We start from the raw sequence: 24,246 nt of genomic DNA, 5'->3' as shown, positions 1-24,246 counted from the left end.
CAAACAATGTCGTTCACGGTATTCAACATTTCCTGTAAGCTAGCATGGTCTTTTGCCAGCACTGCCATATCATCAGCACACGCCAAAGTATAAACTGGATCCAGCTTCTTGTTTAGCGATATGCCTCGGCCAACCTCTTCGATCTTACGGATGAGAGGATCCAGAGCAATGTTGAACAAAATAGAAGACATGGGGTCCCCTTGTTTAATGCCTCTGAGGAGGCGAATAGGTTTAGTATTCTCGATACCAACCCTAAATAACGTAACACCATCTTGATACATGTCCCCTACAAGTTGGACGAAATGCGGGTGGACATGAAATATGGCAAGGCTGGCTAGAAGATGTTGGTGGCCAACAGTATCAAAGGCTTTACACAGGTCTCAAAAGGCCTTAGCCAGAGTCCCATGTCGCTTGGCTTTCCTCATGATGGAACGGAGCAGGAAGATGTTGTCTCTGTAACCCGCTTGAGGAATAAAACCACGCTGTCTGGGATTTATCTGCACGGCCTGCTCGAGGCAACGGGCCATAATCCTGGAATATAACCTAAGCACGATAGAGGATATCGTGATAGGTCTCCAGTTTTTGACCTCGTGCAGATTACTCGACCCTTTCGGAAGGAGCACCGACTTATTGACCTTCATGCATTCAGGAATGCGGCCCGTGAATAACCAGATGTTATACAGACTTGCCAAGGAGGCGTCGATACCATACTTAAGGCGGTAGAGTAAGAAAGGAAGAGTGATCTTATCGGGACCGGGGGCCCTCTCTTCATGCCTCAAAGTGCCTGACTCACTTCGGTTGATGTTATTGGTTCAAGAATATTAGTGTTGTCTGCCCTGGGTGGAAATGGACAGCCGTCAAAATTGGCGTTATTATTAGCAACACCGTAGACCTGATCATAATGGTCTTTCACCTGATCTTTACTGAGTGGACATCTGACAGCATCCCGGCCGTCTAATATCTCCTCAGCTAGGCGTTTTCGTTCGAAATCAAACATTCTCTGGAACCTCCTCTTATATGGCCTTCGAGCAGGATTAATGACTTTAAGAGCCTGCGTCGAAGTTCTCTCGTTTCTCCATGTTGTCTGAGAATGGGCAATCTCATCAACCCATGTTTTGGTCACAACTTCGACCTTCTGCCAGGTTGCTTCATCGAGTCCCTTCTGATCTCTCAGCTGACATATGTACGAACAGAACTTAGAACTCCGGTCGGGGATATTAATCCCTTCCCAGTCGAGCTCCTCGTACTGAACGGCGACAGCAGGATCTCCACGACTCTTGATGATGTGTGAAGCAGTGCAGACAGGCGGTTTTTGTTTATTAAGATCTCAGCGCTTGTCAGAGATCTGTTTTGGAGTTTGCGGGTAGATGTTCTGCACAGAGAACATTGATGTTCTTTTGGCCCGAGTATACTACTACCATCTCTCAGAGGGTTCGTACTTCTTCCTCGGACCAGACTACTTGGTGCGGGCGCTCCGCCGGCGTCCGAACTCCAGACATTTGAATGCTCTCGGCATTCCGGATCCTGGATGTTTATCTCTCTTATGCTGAGACACGCCTGATTTGGTCTTAAACTTCAGGCCGCAGACTTCACAGCCGAAGCTGGAAGACTGATTGGCGAACGCCACGGAACACCGATAGGGACATTTCGGTATATGACATGCAATAGCATGATGGTGGCTATCGTCTTTTCCACAAAACATACATCTCGCTTGTGCCACCGAGTTATGAATATTTGCCAGATGGTCCCAAATCTACGAAAATTCGTAAACTTGAGTGGGCACTGGTCGCAAGCCAAAGGTTTATTCTTATAGGGTAGGTTAACAAATACTGCCCTCCCTACCCTTTCAACCGTCAATTCCTTGTCACTATTTGGTAAATTTGTCCTTTGTCCCTTGATGACTGTGGGACTGTAACTTAAGCCGTCCACCTCAGTGATTCGGCATCTGCCTCCCCTGGCAGTCTGACTAGTTGCAATCAAAACACCTTGGATATGTGTCTGGTTGTTGGAATAGGTTTCATTCAATACCTCTATTCTGGATCTTAGGCTTTCCTCTCCCTCGATGCCAGGAATCGCCCGGAAGCTACCATCCCCAGGCGGTGCCAAGTAGCATGGGTTTGGCCGTCGTCCTGGCACCCCACGAACACCAAACCATACCTTTTATCATTAATATTTCTTTCCATATCTATAATAACCAGCTCTGATGTAGGGTAGGTCAGTCCCTACAAAATGCTAATACAGGGTAGGGCTGCAACCTCCTACCGGGCACCCAGATAGCTAGTGAATTCTGTGAGTCCTCGCTACAGTTTAAAAGGTTTTCCTTCCTTTGTCTGGAGCTGACTGCCCCTGCCTTTGGACATATGATGGTCGGCGAGCCCATCATACGGGTTTTTAGTGTTCTCCTTCACGTGTGGAGTATTCAGTTACAGGGGACCCTGTATCCAGCCGCACCGCTGGGAGGTACCTCCATGGGCAACACATTGGCAATGTTTTATGGCTCTATAGAGAGTCAATCCGTCACTATTTAGATGACGAAGCATTTGGCTACCCAAAGGAGTCAATCCATCACTACTAAGATGACGAAGCATTTGGCTACCCAAAGGAGTCAATCCGTCACTACTAAGATGACGAGGCATTTGGCTACCCAAGAGAGTCAGTCCATCACTACTAAGATGACGAGGCATTTGGCTACCCAAGAGAGTCAATCAGTCACTATTTAGATGACGAAGCATAAGAGAGTCATAGTTACTCCCGCCGTTTACCCGCGCTTGGTTGAATTTCTTCATTTTGACATTCAAAGCACTGGGCAGAAATCACATTGCATCAGCACTGTCCGACGGCCATCGCAATGCTTTGTTTTAATTAGACAGTCGGATTCCCCCGGTCCGTTCCAGTTCTGAGTCGGCTGTTAGTTGCTGGCCGAAACGGTCGCGCCAGGCGGGATCCCGATTCAACGGTCGCTGTTGAATTTTCACAGTCCTGATTTCTCTAAGCCCGTTCCCTTGGCTGTGGTTTCGCTAGATAGTAGATAAGGACAGTGGGAATCTCGTTAATCCATTCATGCGTGTCACTAATTAGATGTCGAGGCATTTGGCTACCTTAAGAGAGTCATAGTTACTCCCGCTGTTTACCCGCGCTTGGTTGAATTTCTTCCCTTTGACATTCAGAGCACTGGGCAGAAATCACATTGCGTCAGCACCGTCCGACGGACCTCGCAATGCTTTGATTTAATTAGACAGTCGGTTCCCCGGTCCGTGCCAGTTCTGAGTCGGCTGTTAGTTGCTGGCCGAAACGGTCGCTGTATCACACTTGATACAGTGTGAGCCCAAAGATCATCTAACTTACTGTTATTTTTGCATTAATATTTCTGGATATTCAGACAAAACTAAACAATACACTAAATATCCAGAGATTGCATCTGTGATGAAACCAGTACCTCATGGGGATGATTTTCTTGTGTCACATCCAGCAGCAAAGTGGGAAATAGAAGTTATACTGCAAAAAAGATAATGAATCATCTTTACTTTCTTCATTTAGTAATTTTACCCCTGTGGATTCTCAGCATAAACTGCCTCATCTGATCACACAAGATGAGCTAAATGATCAGATTTGTGACTTGTTTTATACTGAAAAAACATGGGGAAATTTCATTTATGGCAATGGAATTTATCATAAAAGTCTTGCTTCTCTCTACAGCATGCAAGATACTTTGTGTTTCTAAACAAATGTTGATGCACTAATTGAAGAATCAAGTACTGAATATACTCTCAAGAAAGAAAACATGTCACCAATACATTTAAAGTTAGTGTGAAAACTGTGCTTTTACATAATGGGAACACTAAGCCATTGGTTCCTGTTATAAATGCTGTGAACATAGTAGAACATGCAGCTTGTACCTGAAGCAATCAAATATTCACTACTGTTAAGTCTATAAAGTGAGTATACCAAACACTGTAGCTTTTTGTTTGTCTGGGATAGCCGATATCATAAAATTCTTTAAAAAAAAACCGAAATGGCCAGTGAGAGAATTATGTTCCAGTAAAACAAAGTTGAGTTCCAACTTTCAGTGAATCATCAAGATATGTTTCTTCCCTCACTCCATCTGTCTTATAAGTTTCAAAAAATTAGTGAAGTAAAAATTAAAGGTCGTATTTTTGTTGGGCCACAGATTTGGGAAGTGCTGATGAATGGTGATTTTGAAACATTACTGAGTCAGAAAGAACTTACTGCAAGGAAATCACTTAAACTGGTTGTTAAAATTTTCTTAGGAATTTACAGAGATGAAAACTATGTTGTGACAATTAATGATATCCCTGAGAACAAGAGGAAAACTGGGTCCAAGATGCCACTAAAGTTACACTTCTCACACTTTTAATTGAGTTTCTTATCAAATGATCTTGGTGAGCACTTCCCTTAAGTTATGTCTATAATAGAACAGTAACTTCAAGAAAGACAGTGGAATCCTGTGATGACGGAAGATTACTGTTGATTCTTGTAGCATGAAACTAACAACATACATAAAATATGCAACAAGTCAGTCAGGTATTTTGTAAAAAGAAATAAAAATTAATACCATGATGAAAGTTTTAAACATAGCTTAAGTGTATTGTCAGTATATAATTACATGTTGTTTTTGAACATTCTTAAATGAAATTTTCAATAAATAAATAAAGTTATCAGAGAGAGTTATTTTCACAATATATAAGAATATTTAGAATGAACCTAACATAGCTCAAAAACTAGAGGTGATCAGTAATATTCAACAATTTTTAGAATTAGGATCAACAAATTACTCATGAACAGTTGTATTTTTATTGTAGTAAAGAAGCTTTTGTGTTCAGTGTAACTTCTAAACATATAATTACTGTGCAAAATTACTCAAACACTTATATGCTTTACATATTTCTAAAAAATTACTTTGATTCAATGACTTAAGGATATTTCAACACATAAACAAAAAACATGAATTTTATCTCATAAGTACAACTCAAAGCTGATAGTTAAAACCATATACAACTTCTATTATAAAGATGCTTAACATGGAACAACCTTAAATATAAAATTTTCAAAATTACTTACAGATCAACCTATATAAAATATATATTTCATGATATTCCTACAAGTACCTATATTCTTAGTTATGCCAACTAACAAGACATGCTTTAACAGATATGAGGTGTTCTTTCATTACAAAAAGCCTAGACACCTAGTTATCATAAAAAAAAGGTAAAGGAAAACTATCGTATTTATATGCAAGAAAGTATTAATTAATTGTGCAAATTTGTGGTAAGCACTGTTAAATATATGAATAAACAAACATTCTGAATTTAAGTGGTTTTCTATTAAATGAAACTAATTATGGCTAAATTCACTAACACATTCATGATCATTAACTTCAAAATGTAAAATAGAATTTTAGTTATAAACATTATACCATAAATTTAAGATTTTATTTCTATCTACCTTAGAAAAATAATATATTGATAATATTTATCTACTTTGTATTCAATGTTTTATTACTCTCACATTACACGTGGAGATGAAAATCTGAAAATGTTTATTTAATTTGAAGCATTGGAACCTATCATCTTGTGAATATGTGCAAATTGTATGCATGTATGGTCAACTGACTACACAACAGACATTCAGCTATTATTAAACTCTAGACAGTTAAAACTGATTCATTAATAATTATGGTATTAATACAGAGAATTCTCAAATTTATATAAAAAATGGCTCATTTGGGTTGAGAAAATATTTTACATAGAAGAGCAAACAACGTTTGCTCTTCTGTGTAAAATATTTTCTCAACCCAAACAAGCCGTTTTTGCATATAAATTCTCAACAAGTGGGTTTCTCGACATCAGAGAATTCTCAAGTTATATTTAAAAAATAACTATGATAAAAAAATCTACGGAGAGAAACTTTTTGGTCATAAAATCTACAACTGTTTCCAACTTCTGATCAAAACAAAATACCTATATAGTTCAAATAAAAATGAAATGAGTAATGAATATTATGTACGTCTAACATACCACCATACTTATGATGATTAGAAGGTATTAATTCATCTGTCATGGTACCCTCAATGCAAGCAAATTTTGTGCTATAATCCCAAACACAAGATTCAGCTAGCTTAGGTTTAGTTTTGTTCTAAACATATATCTTAAGATAACAATGCAAAATAATCCTAATAAACAAATATATATATATATATATATATATATATATATATATATATATCAAACAATTTAACCAATACTGAAAATAAACTAACATTAAAGAAAGAAAAATAAAACATTACTTTATTCACAGTCTACAACTATTTATCATCTTACCTTCATTCTTTCTAAATTTGTATTTACACCTGTCAAAGGCAAGTTGAGAAACTAAATAAGACTTAACTTTTAATTTAAAAAATGAAACTTGACATCTTGCAAAACATGTCTTGGAGTAAGGCATCAATAGTATCAGGTATCTTAAGGCAACATATGACTAGGTAACTAAACATACAACTGTTAAGGTGGCTATATGTTTTCATTTTCCTTTTTTAAAAATCAAAACATGCATAATAATTATTGGAAAGACTAACAATTTATAATAAAGCAGTATAGATTGACATTTAAAATTAACTTTGATCACTTTTATGTTCCACTTTCTTTTCAAGCAGAACTACAGCAACTTGTGGGTTTACCCTTCAATACTTACTATTTTCTTGTCCATAGTCATGAAAGTAGGTTGCCCAGTCCCATGTCATGAAAAGATCTAGAAGTTATAAGAAAATATAACTAGAAAAATTCTACAAGAAAAATTCCAGTGCACCAAAATAAAGTAAACTGTTATATGTAAATTAACTAACAAAAATTACAAGAAGAAGGAATTGTACACCATAAGTCAGAAAGTAATAATAAGAAATCAGTTTTATTGAAAGGAGACTGATGGACTCTGTGACAAAACTAAAATAATTGGAAGATGTGATATCGAAAAATATATGTAACTATTTTACTTAGTAGAGTTTCCACAGTTAATACATCTTTAATTATGTTTATTTGTTTGTTTTTGAATTTCATGCAATGCTACACGAGGGCTATCTGCATTAGCCATCCCTAATTTAGAAGTGTAAAACTAGATGGAAGTTAGCTAGCTATCCCTAATTATATAGTGTAAGACTGGAGGGAATTACGTAATTTACATTCACACTTAGACACAACTAGCTATCATCTTATCTTAACATTAGTAACGGAAGGTGTATTTAATGGCCTATATATAAGCATTGGGTGTAAAACATTATTGTAACAAAGGCTTAGTTGAAACACTACTCCACTGAAACCCTTGGTAACTTTTATCTTACTTTTGTCTATACCTCAATGTTAATAAACAACTGAAAAAAATATAAATAAAATGCTATTTAACTTATCGTGGTGCAATAAGTGAGCCTAGGGTATTATTTGTTTTATAATTAAGCTTAAAAATGTACTATGCAATAACTTACTCTAAGCTCAATAAAGACAAAATATCAATTATAAATCTAAATAATTTCTGAATTAAATTGTTTTGTTCTATCACCAAAGTTAACAAGAATAAAAAACAAACCAATATGTATATTAAACATTCACAACATAAATACCATAGTTGACCTGACAATATCAATTGGTAGTTTTGTTACAAAACAATGATATAAATTGTAGACCATTACTATTAAAACAAAGAAGCATGACACAAACTGTTTATTATATATATTAACACCAGAGGGACATTTAGAGTGTTCCTTCTACCACACACATTATACTCTTTAACACTGTAACTACCTGACAGCCATAAAGCTTCTTATTTCCAAAGAATGCAACATGTAGATCTTCAATGTTTTCAGTTTACTAAAATGTTTAGTTAAAATAAAGTTATTTCAATTTTAAGTCTATCTCATGCGACATTTATCATTTTTATAAAGTACTTCATAACTTGTTCTTAATGTTTCATGAAAAATTCAAAATCTTCCTATTAACAGTAAGCAGAGCCAATCTTTATACATATACTCAAAAGGTGATTTACAAAACTGTAAATTTTATCTCTGTATTTCTATAGACTGATGGAACTTTTAAGCAAATAGGTCTATTCAGATACCAATAACTATTTTGAATCTATTCAATGTTACACAGCGTGGCTTTCAAATGCATTACTAAACATTTGGAAAAGAAACAGCAATAACTAACATACTGAGCAAGAGCAAGAATTTAAAGTGAACAAAATACACAATTCATTTGAAGCAGGCCAAACTAGCCTAACAATCTTTTGACTGTTTATGTACATGTGAAACTGAATGAGTGCTTAAATCTTTATCAGTACTACATATAACCCAATAAAGGTGACATAAAATATCTTAACTCGATTGACTATTCTTTTTTTAGGATAATATAGAGCAATGATTAGTAGGGCACATTACAAGTACAGATGTTGATGTCATTCGTGTCAATAATAACAGAAGACATTTCTGTCATGTTTAGATGTACATAAAAAAATGTGTGCTTTACATGAAAGATGTCAGTGACAACAGTTAAAAAGTTGTTAAAACAGTTTTCACAGAATAGAAAAATAAAAAGGAACGGGAACTAAAGAAAATGATATATAGGAAACAATACTAATATATGGGAAATAGAAAAATGAATAAAAATATAGGTGATATCAATATATATAGGAAACAATACCAATATACCGGAAATAGAAAAATGAATAAAAATATAGGTGATATTAATATATAGGAAATAATACTAATATATGGGAAATAGAAAAATAAATAAAAATATAGGTGATATTAATATATAGGAAACAATACTAATATATGGGAAATAGAAAAATGAGTGAAAATATAGGTGACATTAATATATAGGAAACAATACTAATATATGGGAAATAGAAAAATGAATAAAAATATAGGTGATATCAATATATATAGGAAACAATACCAATATACCGGAAATAGGAAAATGAATAAAAATATAGGTGATATTAATATATAGGAAATAATACTAATATATGGGAAATAGAAAAATAAATAAAAATATAGGTGATATTAACATGCAGGAAACAATAATAATATATGGGAAATAGAAAAATGAATTAAAATATAGGTGATATTAATATGTAGGAAACAATAATAATATATGGGAAATAGAAAAATGAATAAAAATATAAGTGATATTAATATTGATATTAATGAAAAAAAAATTACAAAGTTGTTTTGAAATTTTTTTAAGAGATGCACAAAGGTCATTAATTCTAGGACTGAGAATGATGTCACACTGTTATAGAATTTAACAATGTTATCCAATAAACATCCTTAATGTCTTTCTAAAGGTGGAAAAGATTCACAAATAACAATGAACAGTTATGTTGAAACTTGAGAAAAGTAAATAACCTTAAACAATATCAAACCTAATGAAGGGCAGTTGCTTGAAACACTAGTTAAATAATGTAACTGTTTTTGTCCTTTTTTTAACTTTAGGTGTTTATAAAAACATTATTTCTTTTGTGAAGTAAGAGAGGATTCCATATACTGTAGACCAGCACAATGCTTCCTTGTACCTAGACAAGCATGAGACCTGTGCATGTAAAACTTTATACAACCTTCCCTAACAATGGCTAGTGACCAATAAAAGCCAGCCTATTAATCTGAGACACACACAAGATCATCCTCTAATACAAAGAAAAAGCAATATGCAAAAAAATTCACATTATACAAACTTGAAACTCCCTTAAGTTAAAAAAAGAGAAAACAGACCTCCATGATTGTCACTGAATATTAAAACTACTGTATATATATAAACCAGTCTCTGTAGCAAAAAGACTAATGACTGATTTTCAGCCACGACCACTAAATAAATAGTTCTTTGAGATTTCCAAGAATATGGAAGCAGATTATTAGTCAAAACACAGGATAAAAAGTAATGAATAACTGGTATCTAGTAGTTAATAAATAGTTCTCATTTAACAATCAGACTGAAGTGACCATACAGGTTACTAACTATGACAGTTCATGAGCATCAGAACTATGGGATGAACTAGACAAATACAAAAACTTGTTCACCCTTTACCATTCAGATAACTAGACTAAACTGATGTTTCAGGCAAGACTAAGAAAAGAGGATACTAAAGTATTCTAGAGATGTTTCTCAAGCAAATTAGAATGACCAAATACAAAGTTTACCAAAATAATTATAACAGAAGTAAACAATCTGACTAACAATTACTTTGAAATTCTTTTAAAGCCTGTAGAAAGGTCCAGTGATTTAGTCAACAGAAAAAATATAAAAAGAGAATAAAAGCAAATAACTTCATGAAGAAATCACAATTCCAAGAATTACGTGACAAAATAAGTCACTCTCATTTACAGCTGTGATAAGACATGTAACTGGATTACTCAAACTTCAAGAGAGTGAAGGCAACAAAAAATGTATCAATTACAAACATGTGTGACATTTATAATCACAAGTACAAATGCCATAAATACATTGACGGATGTCACTGTAAATGAATGTAAATCTCGTGTATATATTTGGTTGCCAGATACACAAAAAGTGTTCTTGACTGAAGCCAACAGGCAAAAAATTCCACATTAAAATGCACACAGAAGCATTTAAATGACATGGTCTTAAGTATTCACATCAGAAACTCAATGATGAGTAGTGTTGATAAACAAAATAACACTGAAAGTCATATCTGTTTATCTGATCAGAACAAGAGCATTTTAAAATTAATGTATATGCAAATTACTGAATTATGTGCAAAATTAACATTATAGTAAATAATTTAATGTTTATGTTATCCAAGTTTTAATTCTTTGTTACAACAGAAACATTTAAAACAAATAGTTTGCTTGTCACATGATCCAAGTTATATAAAAAAAATCTCCAATTTAACAGAAACTGACTGTAAACACATAAGCTTACAATGCACACAACTGTCTAGATGCCAATGTATTTTCACATGTCCTTTTGAGACATACAATATATGCAGTCTTAGAACTGAATCCACTGCAAAAGAGAAATAGATTTTACAGCCTTTTATGGGTGCTATGCCAACCTACTATACTTTGGAAACAAATTTATGACATACAAGTAATTAGTTAATACAAGTGTACAAAGCTGTTATAAAGAGCTCAGTGTACACTCCATTCCACCAACAGTTAATATGAAATTGGTGTACAGTTTTTGTACTGAAGTAACAGCCTGCAGTACTATTGTCTACAGCACTTACAGCGGTTTTTTACCTCAAAATGCTATAGTCAGAGGTAGGTGAACTGTACTTAAATCTAATTTTTATATTTTAGTTGACTATGTATAATTTATGTTTTAAAAATCCTATTTGAGTGATTTAATTGTTTTTATAAGCTTAACTTGTTACATGGATTGTGAAAGCTTTATAAACAAGATGGTATCTATAACAGCCATTCTGTTTTGGCAACACATCTATGTGGAGAATTTGTCAAAATAACTTCTTCATAAAAGACCTATTGGTATCAGTTAACATATCGGAATAAATAGACAAAGAATTTTAAAGGAGAATTAAAAAATAAACCAGGATTCCACCATGGACGAGGATATCGTGGAAAGATAAAGATGTTAAATTACGAATATGTCAAAAAGATGACTATACTAGTAAATTTCTATAAAGATGTAAAAGGTATGTACCCATTTTTGTTAATTTTAAAAACATTTCCCTACACTCTCTATTGATGATGACAAATGGAGTTAGTTATTCGGTGCATAAAAGAGAAAATAAAGTACAAATATTTACCTTAAAAAACAGCAAGTGATGTTCATTTATGAGGCTCTAGAGGTTATGTAAATGAAATGTAAAAACGGAAAGGTAAAAAGTATTATTTTTATACTTTATGTAAAAATTACTTTGCATGTGAACTACTCAGAGTCCAAGTGTAAATAACTACATTAAATAATGAATTTTTATAAGAAAAATCCAAAAAATATTTACAAAATAAAACTTTTGCTGAAACTACTTACTTTAATGAAAGTTTGTTATCAAGTTTTAAGGAAATAATTTCATTAACTAGTTTCATTTTTGAAAGGCATTTCATGAGAGTTGCATACTTTTCTTCCTATGAGCATATATCATTCTTCAAGGTTTAATGTCTTCCATAATGTAACTGTTAATTACATATCTATATATATAATGTATGCCTATGTTACATACGTATACAATATTAACAACTATACTACAGCAACCACATAAAATGTATTTAGTCCAAAAGAAATGTTTACATTACTTGTAATATCTTTTAATATGAACTTAAATAGTAGACTTTTGTAAAGGTTTACTAACCTGCCTAAGATCAGCAAAGCACATCTGGAGTGCACCTTCTTCAAACCCTCTAACAGGTTCTGAATTAGCAAACACTATTAAAGACAAAAAAGAACTCAGTTTAGTTTATATCCATTAGTGAATAATTATTATCTGCATTTGTTTTGAAGGCCTTAACACAAAATATTTGAATTGCCAACACAATTCAGTTTTATTGAAGCATAAAATGCTGTTTCGTTTTTGTCTTTGATCTGCTTAAACATAGTCTAGAAAGCCAACATCCAAATGAAGTGAAGATTGTGTGATAAGTTTATCAAAATGTGTGGAATAAGATTGACTTCATCAACTTTTGTAGAAACTTACTATAATGAAAGAAGTATTTTCAGGCAATAATGCATTATTATGGCCATCAAAACTGAACATGATTTACAATGAAATAGTTCCAAGGGCAGCAGGAAACCTGAAAGTTGTTCTTAAAAGATAAATGAACCCTTAAACAAATAATACTGTGTAAGACTATTAAGTAATCTGATTATTTACACAACTGAAAAATAAATAAGAACAAAACTACAATAAGAATTTCATTAATTAATCAACAACAAAAATAAATCTCTTCACAGAGAACTAAATCTCATTAAAAAAAATACAATTCCTAATTGACCTAAAACTTTATAAGAAGTTAATCATTCTTGGGTACCTTTGAAATTAGATTTTGATAAAAATGGTTTTGTGTTTCAGATGTGGTTTAAATAAAGTTTCAATTTTAAGGTAATAACATTAAAGTGTGATGGTTCATAAGGTACAAATTTTCCAAACTCTTAAAATTTCTTGATTTGCATATACTGTGTTAACCTTATTTCCCCAGATGTTAAAAGTTTTAAAAATAACAACAAAAGCACTTTCAATTTTGTCCATAAATCATCCATAAAAAGATCATAGCATAATGTGTTTGCTAAATGACCAACTTCCATCTTCAGTCATTGTCTAATTCAACAGAAATACCTTTGTTGCAATATATGGAAAATAGTCAAGTAAGGAAACTGTTATTGTATTAAAGTCTATCTTTATGCTGTGCTGTTTGTGTCCCAGGAACCACAGTATTTACATTATACATACATTGCACCTTACTACTATAACAACTGAATAACACAAGCACAACCAGGTTAATATATGTGATTCATCCTCACTGTCAAGCTGAATTCAGAGAAAGTACACCTTACTTAAAAAGATGGGACTAAATATTTGTCCACAGAAAACCATGCTTTCCTTTTCACTACTGGCTTACATTATACACTATATCTTATTAGTATGATAAAGCTGACTTAAAACTGTAAAATGTTCAAAGTTGCATCACTACTTCAATCTTTTTTATCAACCTTTGTACTAAACTCACTGACTCTTAATATTTTGGAAATTTTTCCCTCCGTCCAGGATGTTTTTTTGGCCTCTAAATTAACAAGTTAGGACTGAGAGATGCCTTGGGTCTCTTTTACAACTGGATGATATATCCATATCGAGGGAAAAATTTCTAGATGATCCCAATTTTCATGAAAATATAGGCGATTTTCAACAAAATAAGATATTAAGCAGAGCAACAGTGAAAGCTATGTTTCCTATACTGAAAATGTATTTCATATAACTAGTCTCATTTAGTGCTGCTCTCTATGTGAAAAAAAAAGAAAGAAAAACATGCCACAAGCCTTTTTCCTCCCTTCCTTTGGAAATGACTCATTTTAATGTCCCTCATGCATATTATCATTGATAATCCTCCACAAAGGAAAGTGCTATACACTCATTATACGTGCAACTTCCTCTATTCAGTTTTATCAAATTACTGTTTTGAGTTTTGGTAGAGAATTGAAGCACTCATTTTCAGTGGAGAGGAAGTACATTTTATGTATAGAAAAACTAACTTCTAATATGGTACATTAGCTGTACTTATATAATCAGATAGAATCACACACTGAATTGGTGCAAGGGAAGAAAAGAAGCACCCTTTGAAAGAGTACGAAGGACACACCTTGAGTCTAATGAATTAGATATGATGACATGATGTGGAAGACTACACAACTTCTAAACCAGCCATACTCTTCACCAATCTGGGAAATGTGTTGTATATTCTGGTAGACAAAAACTGAGAAGTAAATCTAATTAGTATTGGGGAAAAATGGAAGTGTCCCCAGACACAAAGTGGCTAGGGCATGATGGACTGTACTTGACAAGTCAACTACATCCAAAATCTATGCTGCTGGAAACTGACACAGATAGAGAGGGTGGGTGTAGAATGAGGATCATACCATTTTCACCTAAAATTAATGAGACCAGAAGAAATATCAAACCCCTGACTCCTGAAGAGAGCGTATGTTAAGAATTCAAAATGGTATATCAACTTAGAAAACCTGATGTCCTGGATTGAAAAAAACGTGTATGAGAGAGAAATTGACCAGAACCAACCTAAGACAAATAACATCTTCAGAATAAGCTACACAAAAGACAGTTGAAGGGAAAGAACCAGAACAATCCCAAATTCCTCCACCATGCTGTATCAAAGCGATTGTAGGATGTAGGCACCTACTGTTTGTAGGCCCTACCAGCCATATAAGTTGTACCAAAAATTAACTTTTAAGGAAACTTTTCATGGACCTATAGTTTTCATAGGCCCTAGGCACTGTGCCTAATAAATAATTCAGCCCTGCCTCCACAATACAGATAAAGTATAATTGAAGGAGGAAGTCAAACATATTCACTACAATGTGCGAAAACTTATGTTTTTTGCTTTTACTCTATATTATAAAACAAAAAAAGGAGACTAAGAAATTGATTGAAAGACTATGACAGATAGCCAGTCTTCAGTTTTAATGACAACAACAAACAGCTAAAACAGGTAAAACCTGAGAAGCATTAGGATGGGAAACAGGAATAGGGGCCTGGTCTTGATTCCAACTGTGGCAAATGAGCTACCAAAAACGAAAGGGTAGAATGTTGATGCAGGTGTTCCCAGCATGCAATTCCAAAGGGTCTGGAATACGTTTGAAAATATACTGAGAAACAGAGCTACACATGATTTCCTAAGTGGGCAGAAAATAAATCTGACAGAAGGCTGCATTTTGACCCAGAATGTTTCAACAGAAAAATTATGTATGCAAGGTTAGAGTAGAGAATGAAAAATAAGTCATCTTAGAAGTAACAAAGGAGAGGCTGTTCCTCATAAACCTCAGGACTTTTGTACAGAGTATCTGAAAGTAAATGTATGGTAGATAAATACCACAAAAGTAAGGATAAGACAGAGGCATGGGTTAAAAGCACTGGAAGTCAGGGGGGTACTCCCAAATTGACAAAATAGATTCCAACACCTGTGAGTCTTAAAACGGATAGGCTACTTGATGGTTGGTCAAACAAACTATCCACAGCACATAGGAAGCAAGACATGCTGGAACTCTCAACCAATTATGAAGTAAAATGCTTTGTATGAACCCTAATATCCAAAGAAAGTGGGAAAACTAAATATGGTAAAGAAGAACTGAGAACTATCATACAACAAAAAAGGATGAGGATTGTAGGAAATCATAAAAAGGGATAAAACATCACATACCTGAGAAATTATACCTAAATACGCAATATTAGACCGAGCTGACTCTGCAGGAGGTGTACAGGGAAACATGAGAAAATCCTGTGGTGGAAAAAGGCTATAAAAATCTTTCTCGGAATGAACAGGTTCAGATTGTTCATGAGGTGAATAACTTCAAGAGAAAGTGGCTGACTCACACAACGACCAGTCTCTCACTGAATAATTGCAGATAATTCCATTAACAGGATTGCTTGCACCTCCAGCCATTGTTACAAAACCGGCACTCTGTGCTATATCTACCTCATGTGCTTCGTAAGCACTCACGAATTTTTCAAAAACAAACATGTACAATATTATATCAACTATACTTTGTCCTATCCAATGCCGACGACCAAACACAATATTTATAAAGCAACTTCTCACAGCAACGAATCTTACGGTGAAGACGTTTTCTAAACTGATAGAGTATGATCACAATTGATTATACTTGTGAAAAGACATTGACATTAAGCCTCTGATGTTATTAACTCTACGATTTTTATATTCAGCCCCCTAGGTATCTTCATGGGAGAAAATAAATAAATTTCTTTTTCTTGTAATTCTGTTCCAACCAGTATGTAAACAGTTTGTTTATGATGCTTTTATTTTTTAATATTTTAACTCAAATTGGGAAAACATAAGGGAAGAATAGAAACTTTTTTAAATTCCGTATATGTAATTTACCTGCCAGGCGAGTTGTTTGAACTATTTTCACAACAATAATTGTGTTTATTTACCAAGTATTATTGTGAAACAACAATACCTTATTTTGTAATAAAATAACGTAAACATTAGATGTTTTTTCACACATATTTCAATTTGTATATTTTAAATTCAAATCAAAGCTCTTTAAAAATGGAACTGTGGTTTCTGTAGCCTCATCATAAATTTCACACCTTTTAGTTTCTGTACTTTGTCAGCTTTTAGCGTTTAATCCGTAACTATTATCAGCTTTTAGTGTTTAATCCGGAACGTCGTAACTTTTATAACATATTGTTTGTGGTTCTTACGTGCTTACAATATTTATAATTTTAACAATGAAACAGTATCTTAGCAACACAGATAATTAGGAGACATTTTGTAAAAGGTTCAAGCTACTACTGCAAGCAGACTTTAAGATATAGAGATGGTGAAGTTCTTTTTGAAAACACTGATTTTTATAGCATTATATGCTGTAATAATAGCAATACCTGGACACATAAAACTTAAACCTGAAAGTATTATACTAGGCGCCCCACAGGTGATTCCGTGTGTCCCTGACAGCATTGGAATCAAAAGTTACACCATTGATGTTTTCCAGTATTATTGGTTTGGCCCCTACGGTGGAATAGCAACAGACGATGATAAAATTCGCGTAAACAAAGCCACGGGAGATTTAATGATTTATAAATTTGATTTTTCTGATACCGGTGTGTATAAGTGCGTTATTGAATACTCAAGAAACTGGGAGATAAAAGCACACAAACCAATTTTCATCACTCATTTCTTGGAAGGTAAATGCTTATAAGAATCGATTTTGGTAGTGTTGAGAAGTTAAAAAAACTTTAAATTATGAATCGGATTCCATCCATTTTTACTACAATTTATGTAAAGTGTTATAAGTTAGATATATATTTAATGATTGTACATTAATTTTCCAAAATCCATGAAATCACCTTTCCAACTACCAACATACAGCTCACCGCCATTGTTTCCGCGTTAAGCCTGAGGTGTTAAAATGTTGAAAATCAAATTTGTCTGCAGATATAAATTTATCATTACGAAATAATTTTTGATTTATTATTATTATATACAATAACTAAATACATACATAGATATGAATAAATTTAATCAATAGCATTACACAATTATTTGTTTTGGAATTTCGCACAAAGCAACTCGAGGGCTATCTGTGCTCGCCGTCCCGAATTTAGCAGTGTAAGACTAGAGGGAAGGCAGCTAGTCATCACCACCCACCGCCAACTCTCGGGCTACTCTTTTACAAACGAAAAGTAGGATTGACTGTCACATTATAACGCCCCCACGGCTGGGAGGGCGAGCATGTTTAGCGCGACGCGTGCGCGAACCCGCGACCCTCGGATTACGAGTCGCGCGCCTTACGCGCTTGGCCATGCCGGACCATCACACAATTAATGAAATAAGACATTCCGTGAAGTCAGAAAACAAGATAACCTTATGTTAGAAATTAGAAAGGTTTTGTTGTTTTCTTTACAAGTCATAGAACAAATAATTTTAACAAATAAAAACTGTTGAATGATTTCTTTAATCGTCTGTGAAAATATTGAAATTACAAAATGCTACAGTGTTATAGCAGAAAAATGTTTCTTTTGTTACAAACACACAGTAAGTTCTGGTATTCAGAGACATTGTTTAGCCACTTTTCACCTCCAAGCGATGAAACAATACATTCTTATCATTTGAAATAAGAAAGTTTGAAGAGCTTATTTGATTAGTCATCACCACCCACCGCCAACTCTTGGGCTACTCTTTTACCGACCAATAGTGGGATTGACCATCACGTTATAATGCCCCCACGGCTGAAAGGGCGAACATGTTTGGTATGATGGGGATTCGAACTTGCGACCCTCAGATTACACGTCGAATGCCTTAACACATCTGGCCATGCCGGGCCTTTAATTACCAAAATTTGCGTTTTTCATATAGCAAAGCTACAAAGGGATATCCGCTGTACCAACCGAGGGGAAATCGAACCCTTAACTTTAGCATTGTAAATCCTTATTTATTATTAGTCATGAAAATACATTGACTTGAAACCTCCTGTGACTTACGATACAATAGATAAAGAGCAAGATAAGCCATCAACTATATTTGTTAGATTTTGTTTATACCTTACAGGATTTCCAATGTGTGAGCTTTCACGAAGAAAAGTAGTTAATAATTTGTTATGAGCCTAAAGTGTCATATCAGGTCAAAAATTCCCGTAGTGGCCCAGCAAAATGTCTGCGTGCTTCCAATGCTAGATATCGAGTTTCGATATCCGTGATGGGCAGAGCATAGATAGCCCATGGTGTAGTGTTATGCTAAATTACAGATAAACAGTGCAAAATATTATTTCTTATGTCAACAATACTTGAACTACGAACCATCTTATACTTTATTTTAGCATGCGTACAACCTAGTGAAAACTACCAATGTCCTGAAGGACTCATACTGAGAAATAACCTGTGTTGTAAGTTGTGCTTTCCTTCAAAATGTTTATATGTGTGATCAGTATTTGTGAATTCTAATTTTTAAATAAATCGAAAAAGGAAAAACTGTTTTGAACAAACTAAGCAGTAAATTAGTTATTATATACTTCATCCATTATTTTATTTTTAATTGTTAACATTGTAAACATTTCAAGCTTTTTTCTTAGATCCAAGTCAACCAGGAACGGTGGAAGAAACATACGTTTCTTCTCCAAGGAAAAGTAAGTTATATTACATATAAGATTACGTAAAACGTACCTTTAACGTGAGATAATAAGTGTGGAAAGGTTGGTGACAAAATGTCGTGATGGAAAAATATTACTGTGACGATGTTTGTGTTAACGCGTGTTGTTCTTTCTTCCCATTAAATTTCTTCAATCCCTTATTCGTGAAGGTAAAAAATGTAGTAAGGTGTGAAGACCCGATCTCTTATAATATTCCAGTGCATTGTGGACATTATTTTCTATTCTAAATAATAAATATTTTACCGTTTCACCACTCATAGCAACTTAGGTAAAACATGATTCACCAAACCACGTCTATCATTCCCACTAATTCACTGTTCACAGTTTGAGCTTTTCTGTTGTCTGAAGTAAGTTTTTGGACCAGTAATTGTATGCCATAAGTATTTTCCTCCTCCTAGTATTGTTGTATTATTTAAATCTTGACTATTTTATAAAAACTGGTTGACTAGAGCAGAGTTTTACATTAGTTTACAACAAAAAGACCGTCCATGTACTTTACTTTTGAATTGTTACCGATAGTTTTCCAATATATTCTCTTTCGTTTGTAGTTCATTTAGACACTAATTACAGATTTCTTTGAATAGCGAAACATATAAACAGTATTCAGTTTACAAATTGCTAGTAAGTCAGTGTCGACAATCATACATCCTTGGAAGTCTGAGAACTTGTTACTTTTGCCTTTTGTCTTGTTACAAATATATATATCTGCTGTAATGGTGGTCAGTCACGTGGTGCATTAAATGATCATCCTGATTTGATATAAAAACACAATCAGTGTATTTGGTTGTCATAAGATATGATCAGTAAATATCTTTACTTGGATTATCAAGGAAGAAAGTAAATCTAAAGTGATACTTCACACTTCGTTACCCGTACTGATTTATCCATGTGCATCAAACTTATACGTGTTTGAATAAAGAGTGGAACTTCTTCGATTCCAGTAACTCAGAACGCTGTGGTTATCTTGTTATTTTCACTGTAAGTATATCAAATGAAACGTAGCCTCCTCCAATACTATCATATAACAAAAACAAATTGCACTTGACTAACTTTCTTTTTAACTTGTATTTTTCCATTTCAGCACCAACCATGTCAGAACATACGATTCCATTGGTAACTGCTGCAGTAGGAATACCACTTTTGTTAATTTTTTAAGGTAAGAACAAAACTATATTTTTTTATGTTTTGTTGAATAAATCTTAATATAATTTCTATGTTATTAATAGTTGAACCATGTATGTATATACTTAATAATGAATTTAAAGGGGCTGAGAAATAAAAAAGATATTAGTTACTTTCTTTTAATTAGAATGAAAAATAATCAAAAGGTTACAAACGCTTGCATTAAAAAAAATATATAAGGGGAAATTAGCATCATTAGTTTACAATAAAGTGTATTTTAAGTGTGGAGATTCACTTAAAGCTTAAATTGTGGATCACTTTTTACAATAATACAAGTTCTTATGATGAAAAACATTCTTTGTAAGTATGTTATTGTTCAACCTGTTTTTTATATGTAAATACAATAAGGTACTGTGCGTGTCAGTAGAAATACTTGAAATTGAAACGTGTAAAATATGGGTAACCTAAATTATTACAATTCGAGTACTTGACATAAATATAAAAGGCATTTTCATTCAAAAAAGTTCTTTAACTAATTAATGATTTTCAGTTTATTTGAATATGGTCTTAAAATTGAAATTTATCAGCGAGTATAATAATTATTCAATTATCCCTCTTAAGCTATAACATTTTATTCCTGTTTACATTTGTTAACTTTATTTTAAAGAGATGCAGCAGGGGTCAAATTGCCATGTCCACCGTGGGGAACTGAACCCGCCTATTTTAGTGTTATATGTTCATATACTTACTGACGTTCCACTGGGAGAGAACGTCCCTGAGGCTGTCGTTGTTAAATATTATTATTTCTAGAATATAATTATATTCCATTTTTAATTGACATAACACTGATGTACAAATAAGAGTCAAATTAAATCATCCATGTTATTTATTAGCGCTTTTCTTTTGTAGTGTCATTATTTGGAAGTGCAATTGTTGTAGATGTAAAACAGTAAAATCAGCTAACACAGAAGACCATACAAATAAAGATGATAGAAAAAAAATTAAATATTCACTTGTACCACAAAAAGATGAAGACCAGTCTGTTAATAGAGACGATAAGAGAAAATGTAAAAGTGTAAAAGAGAAGAGGGCCAAAAAAGTCCAGAATTTTCATCTTCCTGAAGTAAGTATTGTGATAACGGGAAATGTCATCACATTTCATACCAAGTGTCTGGGACTTACAATGCTAGAAACTGGCTACCGATAGCTGTGGTGGGTAGAGCACAAATAGACGAACATAACAAGAATGTAATATACCTTCAGTCACATATATTTACTTACTTTCTATACATTTTTATGTTGGTGTTCTGCATGAAGTTTAGACACCGTTATAAATATAATGTATTAAGGCTATAAACTTTACACTCTAATCTTCCACCTTATAAGAAACGTTTCAATTTAATGGTATCGATTTTTAGAAGGAAATTGCAGTCGGTTTAAATGGATACTTGATAACAAGCTTCTCGAGACGTTGTGTGTAGATATATACATGTAATACAGGTTTCTTCTTTATCATTACAGCCATCTCAAAACATTTTCGAAATTGTTGTACTCTATTGACTCTGTTTATGAGTCATGTGTTTTCACAGTTGTTGACACAGTTACGGACGAATCTTAACTTGGTATAGGTATACAACAACAACTTTATGCCATGTCGCTAAGCAACAAAAGTATAACCTGATATTCTTGTTAATCTATGTACTCAAAGTATAAAGTGAAATGTATGAACAACAAAATTGTAAAAATTACATATTTTCTACTGTATTAACATTTGGGAAGATATATGAAAGATGCTTCTAATATGACCATTTTAAAACGGTTCCACTTGGATAGAAGCTGTTTCAAATTGTGGTTCTAAACCCGCTACGGGGAAAGGAACCCGTTTTATCAGTATTTTATCTCATGGTTTTCATTGATCTGGTCACATATGAGGGAGACAATTATTCATGTAGTTAGATAACTTTTCATTAATTATGAATTTACGTAAATTCCGTCTAGAGGACTAGTACTTGCGCTAGTATATAATAATATTTTCTTCATTACCATTTAAGCCGTCTCCAAACCTTTATTAAATGTTTATTCTATAGATTTGTACTGCATGACTCTGTTTATGAGTCATTACCTCGTAAAGTTGGCTCTCACTCATTCCATTCAGTCGGAGAGAGACATATATACGTATGATGTATAATGTGAGGACTTCCATCCTTCATATACTACAACTACTAATTTAGTTGTGTAAGACTAGAGGGAAGGCAGCTAGTCATCACCACCCACCACCAACTCTTGAGCTATTCTTTGCCAACGAATAGTGGGATTGACCGTCACATTATAATGCTCCCACGGCTAAAAGGGCGAGTATGTTCGGTGTGACGGGGATTTGAACTCGCGAACCTCGGATTACGAGCCGAGCGCCTTAACCACCTGGCTATGCCGGGACATTTATATTTGCTTATTTTCTTTTCCTGTTTAACAAACCGGCATTAGCCAAATTTTCTTTGCTTAGATAACTGTAGAACTTTGATGTATCTTATCTGATGTTCAAACACCCCTTTCGTCATGCCAAAATTTTAAACAGTAGAAATTCTCTGATAAGTTTACATTTATGCTAGCTAGAAACTTTCTAATTAAAAACACTGGACTCATTTACGCACCACATAGAGTTAAAAAGTTTTTTTATTTTACTTTTATGAGCTTGTTTTGTTTGTTTGTTTTTTTGGAATTTCACTTCAAAAGCTTCTCGAGGGGCTATCTGCGCTAGCCGTTCCTAATTTAGCAGTGTAAGACTAGAAAAAAGGCAGCTCGTCATCACCACCCACCGCCAACTCTTGGGCTACTCTTTTACCAACAAATAGTGGGATTGACCGTCACATTATACGCCCACACGGCTGAAGGAGACGAGCATGTTTAGCGCGACGCGGGCGCCTTACCAGTTACGAGGTCGCACGCCTTACACGCTTGGCCATGCCAGGAAGCATCGTACTGTCGTGTTTGTATTCTTTTTGCGCTTCAGTTCAAATCGATATTGATAAATTTCGCAGCGCCATCTCGATGTTAACACTCCTATGAAAAGTGGCCTAATAGGCCCCAGAGCGAAAGGTTATTAATATTAGGCTAATAATTTTGTATTTAAATGAAATTGCCATTTAAATCCATTAATGAATGGATTAACAGAGATTCCACTGTCCCTCTCTACTATCTAGCAAACCACAGCCAGGGGAACGGGCTTGGAGAAATCAGGACTAGAAACGTCATTTCGTAGGAGTGTTAAGCTGCTCCAAACAAATATTAAAATATTCGAATTTTAAATACAAAGGTACCCATAGATTAAGGACATCTGGTGGAGCCCAAATTACGACCGAACACTTATAACTCTAAAGTCTGGTATTAATGCTCTTGGTGAGCAGACACAGATAGTCCGTTTTGAAGTTTTCTGATAAAAAAACCCAACAAAAACAACATTGAGTGAAATTATCGATAATTGCAGCAACTAAATTAATATACATCACGCAATTTATCATTCTTGAAAGTATAGTTGTTGGTACCAACTTTTTTTTATTTCAATTTCTTTTTTAGTTTGATTATTTATGAAATTTCAAATTTCTAATAATATGTTAGTAATTGTTTACATTTTGTTCTGTTTAGTACTAGAAATATGATACTTTCTACAGAGTTTTCCCAGAAGTAAAGTGGAAAATATTTCGGCATGCACAAGATAAACATTCCTTTCCTTTTTCTTATTAGAAATCAATTT

At 33.8% G+C, this 24,246-nt stretch overlaps 1 protein-coding gene across 7 annotated transcripts in view; it reads right to left on the bottom strand.

Annotated features, from left to right (window-relative positions):
• LOC143248646 (uncharacterized) overlaps positions 1-17,616 on the bottom strand; it is a 44,048-nt gene extending 26,432 nt beyond the window's left edge. Inside the window, exons 1-4 of one of the 7 annotated variants that reach the window (XM_076497171.1) lie at positions 16,319-16,378; positions 12,334-12,407; positions 7,809-7,874; positions 6,709-6,765 (exon numbers count right to left, since the gene is read on the bottom strand). In XM_076497171.1, the coding sequence (XP_076353286.1) occupies positions 6,709-6,757 (49 nt within the window). In that variant the 5' untranslated portion in view covers positions 6,758-6,765; positions 7,809-7,874; positions 12,334-12,407; positions 16,319-16,378. The other 6 variants (XM_076497170.1, XM_076497169.1, XM_076497166.1 and 3 more) reach the window with 6 other exon arrangements.
• Positions 17,617-24,246: the final 6,630 nt, after the last annotated feature.

Source organism: Tachypleus tridentatus, chromosome 4 (assembly GCF_004210375.1).
Source record: "Tachypleus tridentatus isolate NWPU-2018 chromosome 4, ASM421037v1, whole genome shotgun sequence".
In the NCBI taxonomy this organism is placed as follows: Eukaryota; Metazoa; Arthropoda; class Merostomata; order Xiphosura; family Limulidae; genus Tachypleus; species Tachypleus tridentatus.
Note: the sequence above shows the minus strand (reverse complement) of the source record. Positions and strands in the feature narration are given on the sequence as shown.